General features: G+C 35.2%; 1 protein-coding gene across 7 annotated transcripts in view; it reads right to left on the reverse strand.

Annotated features, from left to right (window-relative positions):
• Positions 1–15788, reverse strand: part of Gtdc1 (glycosyltransferase like domain containing 1) — a 355236-nt gene that overhangs the window by 56329 nt on the left and 283119 nt on the right. For all 7 annotated transcript variants that reach the window (XM_042683442.1, XM_042683443.1, XM_042683440.1 and 4 more), the window contains one exon: positions 9680–10030. In XM_042683442.1, coding sequence (XP_042539376.1) covers positions 9680–10030 — 351 coding nt within the window. The remainder of the gene's footprint in view (positions 1–9679; positions 10031–15788) is intronic.

The following is a 15788-nucleotide window of genomic DNA, read 5'->3' on the forward strand; positions in this document are numbered from 1 at the left end:
TTCACACCAAGCTTAGGAAAAAGGAAGGAAATTAACTACATGTAACCATAATTAGAAGTAATATCATTTCTCATAGTAGAAACATATCTAAATTAATGAAAAAGGACAGCAAATAGAGAAATGCTTCTGACTAAAATTATGATAACTTACTTCCTTCAACAGGAAATAGGCACTCTACGGTAGACATCACAGTAAGAACAAATCTCAAACATTTCTCTTCTTTGTATTTCTGAATTTTTCCTTTCTTTTGTTTAACCAACAAATGATGCTATCCTGAATAGTGCTGAAATAGCTAATTAGTTGGATAAAAATGATAGGATATAAGAAGGAAAACCCATACATAACATACAATAGTTATTGTATTCTACCTTGTAATTCTTTTGTGCCATTGATCAAGTTAAAAAGAGAAATATAAAAAAGCCTGGGTAACTTATATGAGCCACGATGTCCAGGTGCTTGGTACTCTAAATAGTGTTTTCCACGGATTGTTTTGAAATGATTTTATAGTTGGATTGTGGAAGTGGTAGGTGAAAAAATAACCTATAAAATTCCCAATTTTGAACAATACATTGTGAGGTGACAGATGAAGAATATGCTCATGCAATGTTACTGCATAGTATATTGATAACACTATAAGGACAGCAATAGGTTAACCAGCAGATAGGGCTAAATCGAAGATGTGTCCCTCAAACCTCTCCTTTTATAAATTCATATTGGCCCAGGGTTTTCTTCAGGGAGTAATTAGGGGGGGGGGGGAACAACAAAACAAAAGGAAACAGTCCAAGAGATAGATAACAAGAAATTAGTAAGTACCAAGACAAGCAGTTTCAGCCAGTAACTCCTCCAGGATACCAGAAATCACTGAACACTGAGTTAAGTACATGCAGAGATCCCTTCTGTCTTTTGACAGGAATACTGCAGAAGGTCAGACACTTATAATTCCCTATAAACAACCATCCAGCCAGGGTTTGGTTACTGGTATAATTCGAACTCCAGTCAAATCTCTAGCTACAGTCCACACAGAGCTTTAGGGTTCCTATAAACAATATTCCCTTCTGCACTTATTTTTCAATTACAACTTAGAAAACTTTGGTTTTAAGTTATTTGAGGTTTTCTACTCAATTGCAACTATTCTGTTAAAATGAGCTGTCTAACTTTAACAAATTCCTGAAATGTATTTACAGTTCCTTTAAAGGTATAAAAGGTATAAAAATGAAGCAAATTAGGCTGGAAGGTGGCTCAGTGGTAGAGTGCTTGCCTTGCGTGCATGAGGCCCTGGGTTTGATTCCTCAGTACCACTAAAGCAGAAAAAGCTGGAAGTGGCACTGTGGCTCAAGTGATAGAGCGGTAGCCTTGAGCTAAAGAGCCTAAGGACATCGCCTAGGCCAGAGTTCAGGCCCCACCAAAAAAACAAAAACAAACAAACAAAAAAATGAAGCAAATCAGAACACCACAGTCTATCTAACAGCCATGCTTATCATATGACCATTTCCACTTGTGATTTGGTTGATTGAATCCTTTTATGTTTTCACTGTCATTCTTCCTGGGAAGAGAAACTTACTCTCAGCTGGGCTTACTGGGCAGGTGACAGTCAAGTACCTAATAGTCACCATATAATAATCACCAACATTAAGTAAAATTGACTAAGTCTCCCCATACGTCCAGGTACTCTGGATAGATGCTACTGACAAAAAATAAATAAATAAATCCACTCAAGTCAGAAGAAAAAAAATCCTTTCTCTAGAAGACCCCTGGACCGAAAACAAACAAATGACATCATTTAAAACATACAATGAGTGTGGCTAGGAGGCATACAAAGTTCCGTTACATGTTTATGTGGTGCACTGGACTGCAGAGTGCCCTTAGTGCATGGAAACTCACAAGCAGGGGAATTCACACATCAGTAGAATTTAAATCAGGGCAGATGTCTGTGGAAGACAAAGCATTTTCGGGAATCTCTAAAGAAATGTAATAGTAACCACCATCATGAAAAGATAAAAAAAACCCATTCCTATTGTTTTTACATGATGACAGCAATAGGAAAGATATTGGCCCTGAAAAAGGGCCAATCTTTCTACAAAAGTCAGCTATGATGTTGTAAAGGCTGAGTGACTAGAAAGGAAAATATATTTAAACACACATAATTGTTTATATGGCTCAAACATATAACAAATAAATAGATGATCCTTCCATCTACCCATTTATCCATCCATTCACCTGCCCATCCATTTATTCACTCATGTACTCACCCATCCATCCATTCACACATGTATCCCTTCACCTATCCACCTAAATGCGTGAGCTATGTACTTCCCATGTTTTAGGTATCCCTCATCTGTGATGGTAGACAAAGTCTGACTTATGAATTTGATCAAAAGAGTGGTGAAAGAGATAAAGACAGACAAAGGTTTGAGTGATTAGAAATAGCTATCATAATCATACCAGATTAAACTACCCTTTTTGTAGGACTTGCATTAGTTTTAAATTATAACATAGTAGAGGTAATAATACTGACTGTATACTGACTATAGGTACAAGTTGTTTATGCAGACACAGTGTGTTAAAAGTTAGAAACACTCCAAGATGGAGCAAGACAACATTGAGTCCATATTTATTTTTTCATGTGCTCAATGGCTTAGAAAATAGTCAGCAAGAAGCCTATACTGAAGTACTGGGAATTATCAATCAGATTGGAATAGAGCCATTTCCTTTTTACAAGAGGGTACAAGATTCTAAATGAAGTATTTATTTTCCTACATCTTATGCAAAGTCCTGTGATAGATTCACAGATAATCTAACAAAATAAAACTGTTAGGCAATATATAATATGGTCATTTTAGCTAGGGACATGATTATATTTTTAATGTTCTTTAGAGAGCTTGTTTTTCAAATGCCAAAGATCATTTGAAACATTTATAAGTAAAATCAAACAAATAAGCAAATAAAACACCTAAAAAAATCTCTAGGGAAAAGAATATAACTAGCGAAAACTTCTTGAGTTGAGAATAGCTATGATTAACTAGAATCTTATTATTAATATGAGTTTTGGCTAATTGATAGGTATAGTACTGGTGAAAAGATCCTTTCGAAGGAGTTACCAGTAAATCTCAAAATGAACTACTTAAAATAATTAGCTAGAGGATACATACCTGTTACACAAAAGATCTTTTAACTGTAGAAATGGACAGTACCGCTAAAGAATACCTATGAAATGGTCGGTCTTTATTTAGAAACTACCACTAGTAAGAGGGATCCTCATAGGTCTGAGAAAGCTTTGTATGGCAGGTGTGTGGTCCATGTGACCATTTTTTTCCTCAGAGCCTCTTTTTTCTGTGAGGATCATTTTTTCCTTTAAGAATACACTTATACACAGCACATAGAATATTACATGTCTAAATACAAGCACTTTGTCATCCTTTCCCCATCTTTGCATGGCACCTAACAACGGTTTCCAAAGGAATTCTATTATAAGGTAATGATTGGTAAGACTTGAATGATTTAAGATAACCTATTCACCAGACCTTTCCTAAGTTATTCTCTCAATAAGAAAAACAAGGTAAGTTTATTTTGGCCTGAAAAGCATGCCATCTAATCATTCAACACTCATCCTTTTACAAGATAAGAATCAATCATATATTCAAAGCTGTATTTTTTTTTTTTTTTGTCAGTCTTGGGCTTGAACTTTGGGCCTGGGCACTGTACCTGAGCTCTTCAACTCAAGGTGAGCATGCTACCACTTGAACCACAGTGCCATTTCAAGTTTTCTGGTGGTTTATTGGAGATAAGAGTCTCATGGACTTTCCTGCACGGGTTGGTTTTGAACCATGCCTCAGATCTCAGCTTCCTGAGTAGCTAGGATTACAGGTGTGAGCCACTGGTGCCCCTTTCAGTTTTTAATTATCCCATGACTTAATCTTGTCCTTTCCAAATTCATATACTGAACTGTAATCAACTTTACATAAATCAATTTATCACTACTTTATGGAAAATGATGTGAATACTACATACACTATAAAAAGTCATTCTAGGTGAAAAGCTCTGACAATTTCCCTACAGTCCAAGTGATGAGGTCCTGGTGAAACTTACAACTATAGATACTCTTAAAAATTTCAACCCTCCTTAACATACCTTACAACCCACTTGTCTAAACCTCCTTAACATCTGCTTAGGGGCCACTTGCACAAGTTTTAAGATCAGAGCATTGCTTTTCATATCACAGATTGGTAGTCTGATAAATTCTGTTTGCTGTGAGATTTTTTTTCTCAAATATGATAAAGGCTTGTCTGTTACTAATTACTAAAACAAAAATGGTACTTTATGATACTATACCTATACATATTAACCTTCAGGGCAAGAAGAGCCAATCAATGAGAACTAAAATCAGGTAATTTCCATGGCTAATGACAGCTAGATCTTTACACAAGTGATTATCAAACAGTGGTTTGTAAATTTGTAAGGTGTTCACTATCCTTTTCAAGGGCCTTTCAAAGTCAAACTTTTTATAATAATATTCTAAGATACAATTTTTGTTTCCTGGGTTGACATATGCCTGACAGTTCAAAAGCACTGATGGGTAAGATATATGCTTTTGCACAATTAAAGGGAATGGCAGCAAATGAGCTAAAAGGAATACTAGTTGTTTTTTTTTAAACTACCTATGCTTGCAAGAGAAAAAAGAAGAAAATAGTTTGCTTTTCTTAAAAATATTCTTGTCCTAGCAAAATTGCTAATTTTATTTCTTAAATTGTATCCATGCAGTAGATATCTTTAAATATATTCTGTGAAAAAATTTGAAATACATGCAGAGCATTTTTATTACATATGTAAGTATGTCTCCCTTGAGGAAAAGTATTAGTATGATTGCTAGAATTCTGAGCTAAAATAGCCACCTTTTTCATGAAATACAGCCTTTATTTGAAATAAGCCTTGATAGACAAACCATAGTTTCTCAGACTTGAGTATCTGATAAATATTTTCTCAAATGAATTAGGTGAAAAAGAACTTCAAAAATTAATGTATTGATTGAAATTATGAATTCAAGATTTTGAGGGGCCATAAAATATGGAAAAATTGTATATAAATTTAATGGTTTCCAAACACTCAAAAATTTCTTTTATAAAATCAGTAATGATAGGAACTAATGTGTTTTTTGGATCTTATAATAAATTGTGTCAATGTTTGGAAAACATGCATTACTCTGTATCCCTATTCTTTTCAAGTGAACAATGTTACATGATGACACAAAATTTATTTAAACTACAAATAACAGAGTATGAAGAATTCTTTGAGGTTGTTTCTGATTCTGTTGACAATTCCTATCTGTAGTGCTGGTATTAGTATCCAAAAAATATCTACAATAGCCCAACTATTTCTTTAAGACATCTTTTTTTTTTTCAATAACATCTTCCTCTAAAATAGGATTTTCTTCTTTAACTTCTATCAAAAGGGTATATTGCAACAGGTTGAATACTCAGAGGTGTAAGAGTCAAATTCTCTTCTCCTTAACAGAGAAAGTTTATCTATAAAAAACCTGTAAAATAATATTATTCCTCACTGTATTTTTTATTTTGAAGAATAGCCATTTTTCATAAAAAATGCATAATTTATATTACGTGTGTTTAGTTTTTCATTGCTAGTTGAAAACTTTTTATGTTTTTTCTAATTGCTAATATAGTGATATAATAATGTTGGTAGGTATAATCCCAACAGAAAAGAGCTCTTTATTGGCTCACTAATTATTAAGAAAGAGAAAGGTCTTGAGATCAAAGAGAGAGAAAACCATGACCTGGAGAATGTGAGCTTTCAGTGTCTTCTGAACTTATGTTTACTGTTCCTCCAACAGTGTATCTTTTGTGCCCATTATGTAGAGAACATTTACATAAAGATTAGAAGCTGGTACAACGGTACAATATTTGGTAATATTTGTAAAGAAAACAGTTAAAAATGAAGCATTGTCAATTTCTGTGTTTTTTTATGTCTTTCTCTAAAGTTGTTTCTATTAACCATGTTTTGCTATATGCTATAGATGTTTATAACAAAACATTAAAGACTGGGTAGAAAGGAGAAAAGAAATTACTTTGCAGAGAACCCAGCAACTCTGCTAAAATCCTGTCAGTTATTTATCTACTGTTGGCAGAGGTTGCACACTATAATCCTTGACAAGTTCAAAATCAGAAAGACTGAAGAGAGGGGCAAACCTTGCAGTTAAGGCCTGTTCTCATGCACAGACATTTTAACACAGATTTAAAGCCTGAATGTATCTTCTAGAAAATGTCACTTTTGATTCTGATACATATCCTTGCAAGGAGCCTCTACATTTGGTTGACTTAGTACAAGATATGTTAAAGGCTAACACTATATTTTAGACCGTTCATGATCCCAGCATGGAACAAACGCAATGAGGTCAGCATCGCTTCATTTTAGAATTGGCTACTACAACTGCATGATTTCATGAGCATATTTTTTATGCTAAGGAGGAGAGGATTATTTTTATTTTGCTTTGCGAGGTAATGACAGGCTCTTAGAACCCTGGTGCCCTTGCCAGTGTCCATTTGTCCTTTACATTTGCAGAGGAAACAACTATTGATGCATTCTTCTGTCCTGAAAACATTGCTTTGGAAAATGTGTATGGCCAAGGAATAAAATGCAACAATGCAGACTTCAGCAAAGAAAAGCCCCTTCTAGTAGGCAGTTAAAGAAGCTTACAGGACTGTCAAGGACATGTAAAGTATGAGCATTGGGAGGCTCATACTAAGAGGGCTACATGAAAAACGCAGCCCTGGTCACTTCCAACAGAAACTCTAGTTTCCTTTAGGACACAATGGATATTGCCTGGTCAATAAAATGATTCTTACACATATGATCAGGGGTCTAAATAAATGTGTGCTTGTAGCTGGGGATGTTTGATGAATGCTGAACCGGAATCTTAATTTTCTAATTCATATTCACCAATTAAAAATAAACTGTATTTTTATGAGCAAATTTACATAAATCAGATGATAAAGCATCTAGCACTAAAGGGTAGGAGTTCAGCTCCCAACATTTGCATATATTCTCCTAAAGAAAATATAGGCATTTTAGATTTTCATTGAAGAGTCTTGCTGCGCTGGAACTCTAATGGGCTTAGAACAGTAAATTTTGAAGAAACTGATTGCTACCCCTGTAGCTAGTAAATGTCTGCCTAGACCCAGTGGCATTTGAAAAAAGTGTTTTATCATAAAATTATCCCAGCAGAGTCCATTCTGCAAGATAACATCATCATCATCATCATCAGTACTCCATGCAGGACCCAACAGCTCTGGCACAATATTGCCAGTCATTTATCTGTTGTCAGCACAGGTTACACACTGTAATCCTTGACTGCCTCGGAATTAGAATGTCTTTGATGTCCCCACAAGAGTTTTTTGCCCGAAGGCTTTACCAATGCTCGGCGGCTCAGTGTTTATTCCTCGTAATCTTCCTCTCATCTCCAGGCTAGCAGTGACAGATGGTTATGGGCACACAATAGTATTAAGAGTTTGATATTTTTTTTATGCTGTGCTCTCTGTACAACAAATAGCTATCAGACGCGGGCCAGAGAGCTGACATGGCTCGCTTAGGTAATGGCAAACAAACAGCTCGGGTTGATGCTTTCTGTCATTTCCCCTCCTAACCCTGCTTGTTTTCATTGTATACTCTCAAAGGTAAACTATATTAACCTTATAGACTGTTATTAAAAAGATATATCTATATGAGCATAAAGTGCTTTTCTTTTCTCTTTTTCTTACTCTTTTGATTATGAAAGTAATACTGCTGACATATTGAACAAATATCGAATGTCAACATAAATTTTTAGTGTGTGATAATATCCCCCTTCATATAGCTGTGTGTCAGGCGGGAACCCGCGGATGATGCATAGCAGTAAATAACCCAAACAAAATTAGTTCTCTTGTCAGCTTCTACCTTGTATGTCCCCAGGCATCAGTAAAATTGACTGCACGCTAGATTTTCAAAATTAGCCCTAATGTTAGCTATGTGTCTGGCAACCTCCAAGTTTCCAATGTTCTACTATATTACCCGTAAGGATGAATGTGTTACTTTTATATTTTGGCATTTACTCTTGCTGATGCGGCTTTTTTCCCTCTTCTCCAAATTAAAAATAATTTAGCTTTAACAATAAGAATGTGCACAAACATAATGCTGCATCTCTTTAAGCAACTAACTTTAGGCAATTAAATTAAATTAAAGCAAAAATATACAAAGGAAGAGAGGGAATTATTCAATTTAATATTGTTAATTTTATTAACATAGCTCTGTTGTATTTTGTGCAAACTATTGAATAACATGGTTCTAACCCTTTCCTCTATATTGCTGTTTTGCAACGACAGTGCACAAATTATTTAACGTTTTTATGATAACCCAGAACCAAACATTTTAGAATTGCAATAAATATTTCTTGAGACACAATCAAAGGTTAGTAGAATAAAAGAAAAGATTTTTCAGAGGGGTAAATGAGGACATGAATTTTACCTTCGAACAGGTTAATCTCACCCAGATGCCTTGCATTTTAAAATAATGTAAAAAGAATGCCAAATACTGTCATATTTTAAGTAAAACATGATTTGCACATAAATCTTACTCTCTTTCAAAGTCTCTAAGTATGATGATGAACAAATGAATATAAAACGGATTCCACGTTAACTTTCAATCCCTAAATTTTAGGTTCATATACTCGGTATCAAATACAAAATCCATTTAGGTACCAGATGCTGCAGATCAAGTGGGAGAGCTTCCGGAGTTTGAATGTGCTGGAAGGCAAATCCTGGGTAAAGGTGCTTTGCCGGCTGGTGTGGTATGCTTATTACTTCACCTGAAAACAGTTGCTCCACAAAAATCATACCTAATGATCAGCTCAGCATCTATGCAATAAAGAGGCCATAATCTGTGGGGGAAGCGGACTCTAATCAGGCCACATGCAGATTAAACTAACTGGGAGGAATAAAAACTAGATTAAAATGTTCATGACTAATGTCAGAAGATTATCAGGACATTTTATCTCTTTAAATCTTAATTTATAGGGGTCAGGGTTAAGTTTGTGAGTTTATATTTGGTGGGATTATATGCTGCATTGATTTTCTTCTGCCTAGAGATGATTCAGCTAGACAATATTTTGTTTAGTACATTACAGAGGCATTTGGGAGAAGGGAGTCAGTTTCATACATACTGATGTATGGTATGACAAGTAAAATATACCCATCCAGTTAAAATTGGTTAAAACCATAGTAAATAAATTGTTCTTGTTTCAATGGTAATACTGCTTTATAAATGAGTATACCAATGTTTATAAATGAAGTAAACTTATGATAATAGTGTGTACATACGTGTATAAAAATGGTATCCTATTCTTCTACCTTGAAAATTGATTTCTTAGAAGTGTCTGACTACTATTGTTTGTTGAACAAAGCATTTCAAATACTTACCAGTAATTCAAATTTAATCTAAATACACAACAATTACTGTGAAGATATTGTGCAGTAACAGTTGGCATTATATCAGCAATATTACTATATAAAAATATAAATGTAAATTAAAGCAATCTTTTCTAAAGCAATAAGGATAGGGCATTAGTAAGTCAATCATCAGAATACATTTTCTATCACCAGCTCTACAAAGTCTTACTAAATGGCATGCCATGACTTACCACCTGTGAGGCCAGACAATGTGCAATGGTTGTGGCTGATCATCGGCTCCACCCAAAATGTCACAAGGATTATGAGTCAGATTCTCTTTCTTTTCCACAGGAAGAGAGCTTGAATTATCTGTCGAGTTAGATTTTTTAAAGTCTGATTCCTGCATTGATGAGCTGTCCAGGTTTTCTTGTGCAGTATTGAGGCCAGAGTGTACATCACACTCTAAATTAAAATTCTCCAATAAATTTTCAGAATCTCTCCGTTTTGGTTGGGAAGGATGGGCCATGGATAGAGTAGCACCGCCATTTCCGTTAAGGCTGAGCATCTTCTGTAAATGGGCTATTTTGTGCTTGGGCATGAATCTGTCACAAAAAGGGAATGCAATATGCTTTTGATGAAAAAAATATGTACAACTTGTCCCTTACCTTCCTATAAGGACAAATGTCTAAGTATGAAACAGGAAAGAAGGATGCTAAAACAAAATTTATAGCAAAAATGCAACAAGTATTATGCACCAAGAAAAAGTCTAAAGGTTTGCAATAGGATAAAACTGTCTTTGAATGGATTCCAAAGAGTTTCTACCACTATGAAACCTGTGCTAATATATCATAAAATCCAAAACTACAGAGGTAGTTCATCAATCTTTTCTCACTCAACTTTCTGAATTTTATTTTGGGTTTGCTAATCATTGCATGGCCCAGAGCACTCACTCAATATCCCATAAGAATGCTTGCAAAAAAAAAGAATGCTTGCAAGTTCTTGATCAAGCCATGCCACTTCTGCTCACATACTGCTCTGTATGCCTGGGCACCTGTGTGTCCTTTTATTAAACTGACCTTGCTAATATTTTCTGGAGTATATTTTAATAAGTTATCATTATCATTTTCCCCCTGTCCTCCCATAACATCTTGACATTTAGAGTTCACTGTCTGTTACTTACTAATAGTTAATCTAAATGAAGTAAAATTCTTAAAAAAATCAAATCTAGCCTAAAATATGTAAGCCATACATATACATAGGATCCATCCTAAAAGAGTTCTCTGTCTACATGAAACAAATCAAGACCACTTAAAACAGAGTGAAAGAGACATGCAAGAATGGATTATAAGCCTATATTGATTAGAACATACATACATACATATATACATACATACATGCATGCATGCATGCTGGACACTCCAACTTTTGAAATTAGGAAGATGAAGAGATTAATTCTGAGTTGGCATCCATAAAAAAGTTTACAGAGGGTCCTAGTGAAGTTCTTTTCAAGTAGAGTTGAGTGAAAATTGAGATAAAATGGAATATGAACTATGTGTGGAAATATTAACTATTCTAGGAATAACATACAACCCAAAGAGGCTGGGGTGCAGTCTGGAAGAATGGTCCACACAAAATAGCATTTTCTCAGTTCCCAAGTCCTATGCAGAGATCTGGCCTTTGCCTGAATTTGTAAGTGAAGAAATGTGGAGTGTATATTAAGAGGTTGGTGGGAAGGAAACCCAAGGAAGGAGCACAATATGGATGCCACAACTGTGTTCTAGGTACTCCTAAGCCCCTTTCGAGTGGTACAGGAAGAAACCTGGTAGAAAGTTAGGGTATGTGAAGGAAAAAGAGAAAAGCAGAGAAGGGGAGAGGGTGAGAAGGGAGTGGGGAAGCCAAGTTTGATAGGACATAGGGATATTCACCTGAGGACTCTTGCTAGGGAGGGTAGAGGGATCCTGAAGAGACAGGAAAATCTTGGGAGATGGAAGTAACAAAATTGTAAAATCTGTGCTAGATAGCAGGATTCTTGGGGTAGGAAAGAATATGTGGCCTTGTAAAGGAGAATAAACCTAGCTTCTTTTACAAAACTGGAGGAAGGGGAAAAATGAAGCAAAGCAAAAATAAAAGCCCTAAATGGTTTCAGGTAGCAGGTATAGAATTTAAGGAGTTGTGTAACTAAGACATTAGATCAGGTTTCTTTTTTAAGTGAAGAAAACAGAGGTTGAGATGGGGTTGAGGATGTGAGCTAAGGATGAAACTGGTTTCATATGACAGGGAAAGAAGTTACAAACGAGTGCCAATCAAGGGCTGCGGAAGGACATTAAGGAGAAGCACAGAATTTGTGTGAGCTAGACAGTCTTTGGCTGTATATAGCACATCATGTACATTGTAGAGTAAGAAAGCTGGCTTTGGGGACTTCTCTGCTTGGTTTATGAGGCACAAAGTATCTTCTAATTCCAAATAGTTGGAGAAAAACCAAGGGAATATATCTGAATGCCCAAGCAATAAACAAATGACTGTATGCAGAGACAAAATACAAAGAATGATAATAATACACTAAGTATGCTATAGTAAGCCCTTGATTTAAATTGGGAAGAAACCAAGGTGTTTATGGATTGTAGTTTTTTACTGATCATCTCCAAAAATCAAAAAAAATATCAATTTCCTTCTTGAAAAAAAATTAAAAATACTGAGGGGATTCTAAGGAACTAAAATACATTTAATAAAACCTCTTGATCACCAAATTGGGTAAAAATGAAGTGAGTATGATAACAGCTTTAGCTTCTCCCAAAGAAACAGAAAAAATGGTAAAAGAAAGAGTATATATCTGACCAACAACAATAAAACAAGTGAAGTTACCTATTTGTTTATATCAGACAAAAAATGCCAGGCAAGATTAGAAAAAGATTTTCAGAGAATTACAAACTTAGTATGCAAATGATTCACATGAAAAAAAAAAATCAATGGACACGGAAACAATATATCTTCATTTTAGAAAATAGTATCATGACCCATCTTAGTCATAAAATCCATTTGTAGTGGCCAGCATGTGAGCAAAATTGCAAATTAAAAGAGACGGGAGATTGGCTAAAGGGTTGTAAACAATGGAATTGGTAACTGACGAAGAATTTAGCTGTGGGCAAGGTGTTAGGCTTACATTTATTCAACATATTTCCTAAGTGTTCTCAAGGGTGACTAAGAGCCAGGTTGCACAGGTTGCAGACAACTGACTTGATAGGTGGTAAAGAACAAGGAAATAGGCGACAGAGAATCTAACTAGGGACAGCAAATAAAACAGCTCACACGTCTCATGAATAGAAAAAAAAATCAGAATGAACCTTGATTGTAAGATGGTCACAGGAAGAACACCATTTACACTTTTCTGAGTTTAACAAGGTGAGCAAGCTCTAGTTGACCTAGAGAAAATTGATGCCACTGAGTTCCAGATCCTGCTGTACAGGGAAGGAAGACATGGGGTATGTAGAGAACACTGCATGAATGCTGATTTCATTGGGGCCCCAGAGAACTGTATATGTTTGAAAATTACAGAGTTCTGAGAAAAGCAATAATAATGATTAAAGCAATGGAAGAATTGATTTATGAGGACAGATTAAAGGAGCTAAGTATGAATAGCCTGGTGAAGTGACAACTAGAGGGATACATAATAGGAGTCTCTGAGGAAAAAGAATAATTATTTAGCATGGTACAAGGGGGTATATAACTAGGAGTAATGAGATGAAATTAAGAATGGGAAAATTTAAGCTGAATTTTAAGAAAAACTCCTTGACGGTATAATTTATTAGCTCATGGAATAAACTCCCCATGGAAATTCTACAGCTAGGGAAACTTAATAATAGAACTGGACAAAATACCAATAAATAAAATAGATAACAATCCAGTTCTTTCAAGAAGGTGGCTACAAGTTATATGTTCCCTTGTTTATAGTATATTTTCATATTTTTCTTTAATAGTCTATTTATTATAGTGGTCATCACTAAAAGTAGTATTTAAGTAATTAATTGAAGTTAACAAGACACATTCTTTAGCTGAGAAGTTAAAAAACACTTTAGTTTTTATATATTCTGCAGCAATAATAAAAGCAGAAACTGGAATAATTTTTACTAACTTGTTTAAATAGAGTTGGTCTTGAAGCCAACTGAACAAATGTATTAATATTTCTAAAGACAAAACAAAATAATCCCCATCCACCACCCCATACAGTCTTTTCTGGTCCTCTGTGCCATGAAACTCCTATTTTTATAGACATGTTTAATATAAACAATTTATTGCCATAATATAAATTAAGAAAACTTTATTTTAGCTTTTCTAAATGTAGCTCTATGGTCAATTACTTCACATCAATACCAAGATCAAATAGGCATAATACTAACAAGCAGTTTGCTTAATAATAGTCACCACACTAATTAACCCATCCAGAACATTCTTAATCAGACACCATTTATAATGTACAGTTAAGAGAAGCCTGGTAATAAACTGTTCTATGAGAGAAAACAGAATAATATCTTAGTGATGGAGTGAAAGCTGGCTTTTCTATGGAATTGGACAGTATATTTGCACTGTCCTGGCATTAACTCAGTGAAGTGACTATGCAAATAGGCACATGTCTGAACACTTCCTTTCTCTTCTCCAGCTCCAGCTCCGGTGAAGGTGCTAATGAGAAGAGAACAGGTCTTGAGGTAAGAATTGAAAAAGTGAAAAGAACGATTCAAGGAAACACAGCAATCTGCCTCTGAGAGCATTTGTCAGGTTTGTCATTTACTCATTCCCCGTGTTACTGTTCCTCTTATTCTTAGACTATCTCACCCTGATTTTGAATTTCTCAAAACTTCTATTAGGAATGGCTTGACTTCTAGAAATAATATCATTACCTCACTCATTTTCAATCTGTTACTATCTAGGAGATTTTACTATCTAGGAGATTTCCACGTCCCGCTTCCCCCCTCTCCTCAACAAATACACAGTCTGTAAAGCAGAGTCTCCTTCCTCTTCTCTCAAACTCTCTTCTTCACTCTGTTTCTCAGTGTTTCTTGAGATATTGTCACAAAACTCCAGAACTGTGTTAAGCAATGTTTAAAGACAAAGATGGGATGAGTGCTATCTTGGTCTAAATTTACATCATTCCCACCTATCTCTGTACAAGTTCACACATACAAACCTAGAGCTGGACTACAAGAATGGCAAAATGCCTTCCTCAGTAGATCTGCCAGAAAATACTATACTGTAAGTTTTAAATGATGCTTAAACCAGGCAAAGGAAACTGCCAATAAACTTATTTTTACTAACGTTGAGAGACCATAGTATGTTTAGTTGATGAGGAGAGGTAGTCAAGAGGAAGGAAACAGGGTGAACAAAAAGGTAACCAAGATGTCATGGGTAGAGTGTAGGATACAATGTTCACAGATGTCTTTTTGAAAGATTTTAATAATGTCTGTCCACAAGACAGACAGCATTAATAGTCTTACTCTGGGAAACAGATTTGGAAGACAATAGGTTGTTAAACATGATGAAAATTGATGAATGATAATGGAGAAAGAAAGAACCTATAAAATGATGAAAGAATGAGGAAATAAATGGTTATTTCAAAGGTGAATCAATGAAGAGACAGGGGAGTGTTAAGGGAAATAAGCCTGCATATGAGACCGCAAATATGTAGGAAAGAGGAAACTGAGAAAAAAAATCAGCATGTTTAGACACAACTCAGCTTTGAGGGAGAGAGGAGTGGTACAATCCCTTTAACCAGTTTCACAAGCTGGGTTTGCACAATACTAATCCCATGGGAATATGGAGATGGTGTTACCAGAGAAGGTTTTATGGAACATAAGTTTAGGAGGTACTACATTGACAACGTGACACATTTCCTCATTACAGAGCTTTCCAAAGTACATGCAACTAAATACTGTATGTTCATCCACTCACTCTTTTGTTCATTCAATAGTCATACTGAGTATGTACAACAAGAATATGATTATTATCTTCCAAACTTAATATAAGAAACCTCCACAAAGAGGCATCCTAAGAATTAATAGCCAACAAGGATATTCTGGGAAATGTTACTTGAGATGTAAGGAGGTATATGCAGTGTTGGAAAAGTATGGGGCAACAAGATGGGTAGTGGCTTATTTTTACACAGCAGAGATGGAAGAAAAAAATGGGAAATGTATTCAAAGAGAAAATGATGAAAGCCAAGCTACCAATATGACATACTAGTAGACAAAAGGAAGTTGAAAAGCATCAGAAGTATCAGAAGAAACTGACAGAAAATATGGTACAAGGCTAAAACAGATGAGAGCATACAAAAAACAAAAATCAAAAAAACCCAAAACACTTTTTATCAAA

Source organism: Dipodomys spectabilis, unplaced genomic scaffold (assembly GCF_019054845.1).
Source record: "Dipodomys spectabilis isolate Male_0828 unplaced genomic scaffold, ASM1905484v1 ptg000081l, whole genome shotgun sequence".
In the NCBI taxonomy this organism is placed as follows: domain Eukaryota; kingdom Metazoa; phylum Chordata; class Mammalia; order Rodentia; family Heteromyidae; genus Dipodomys; species Dipodomys spectabilis.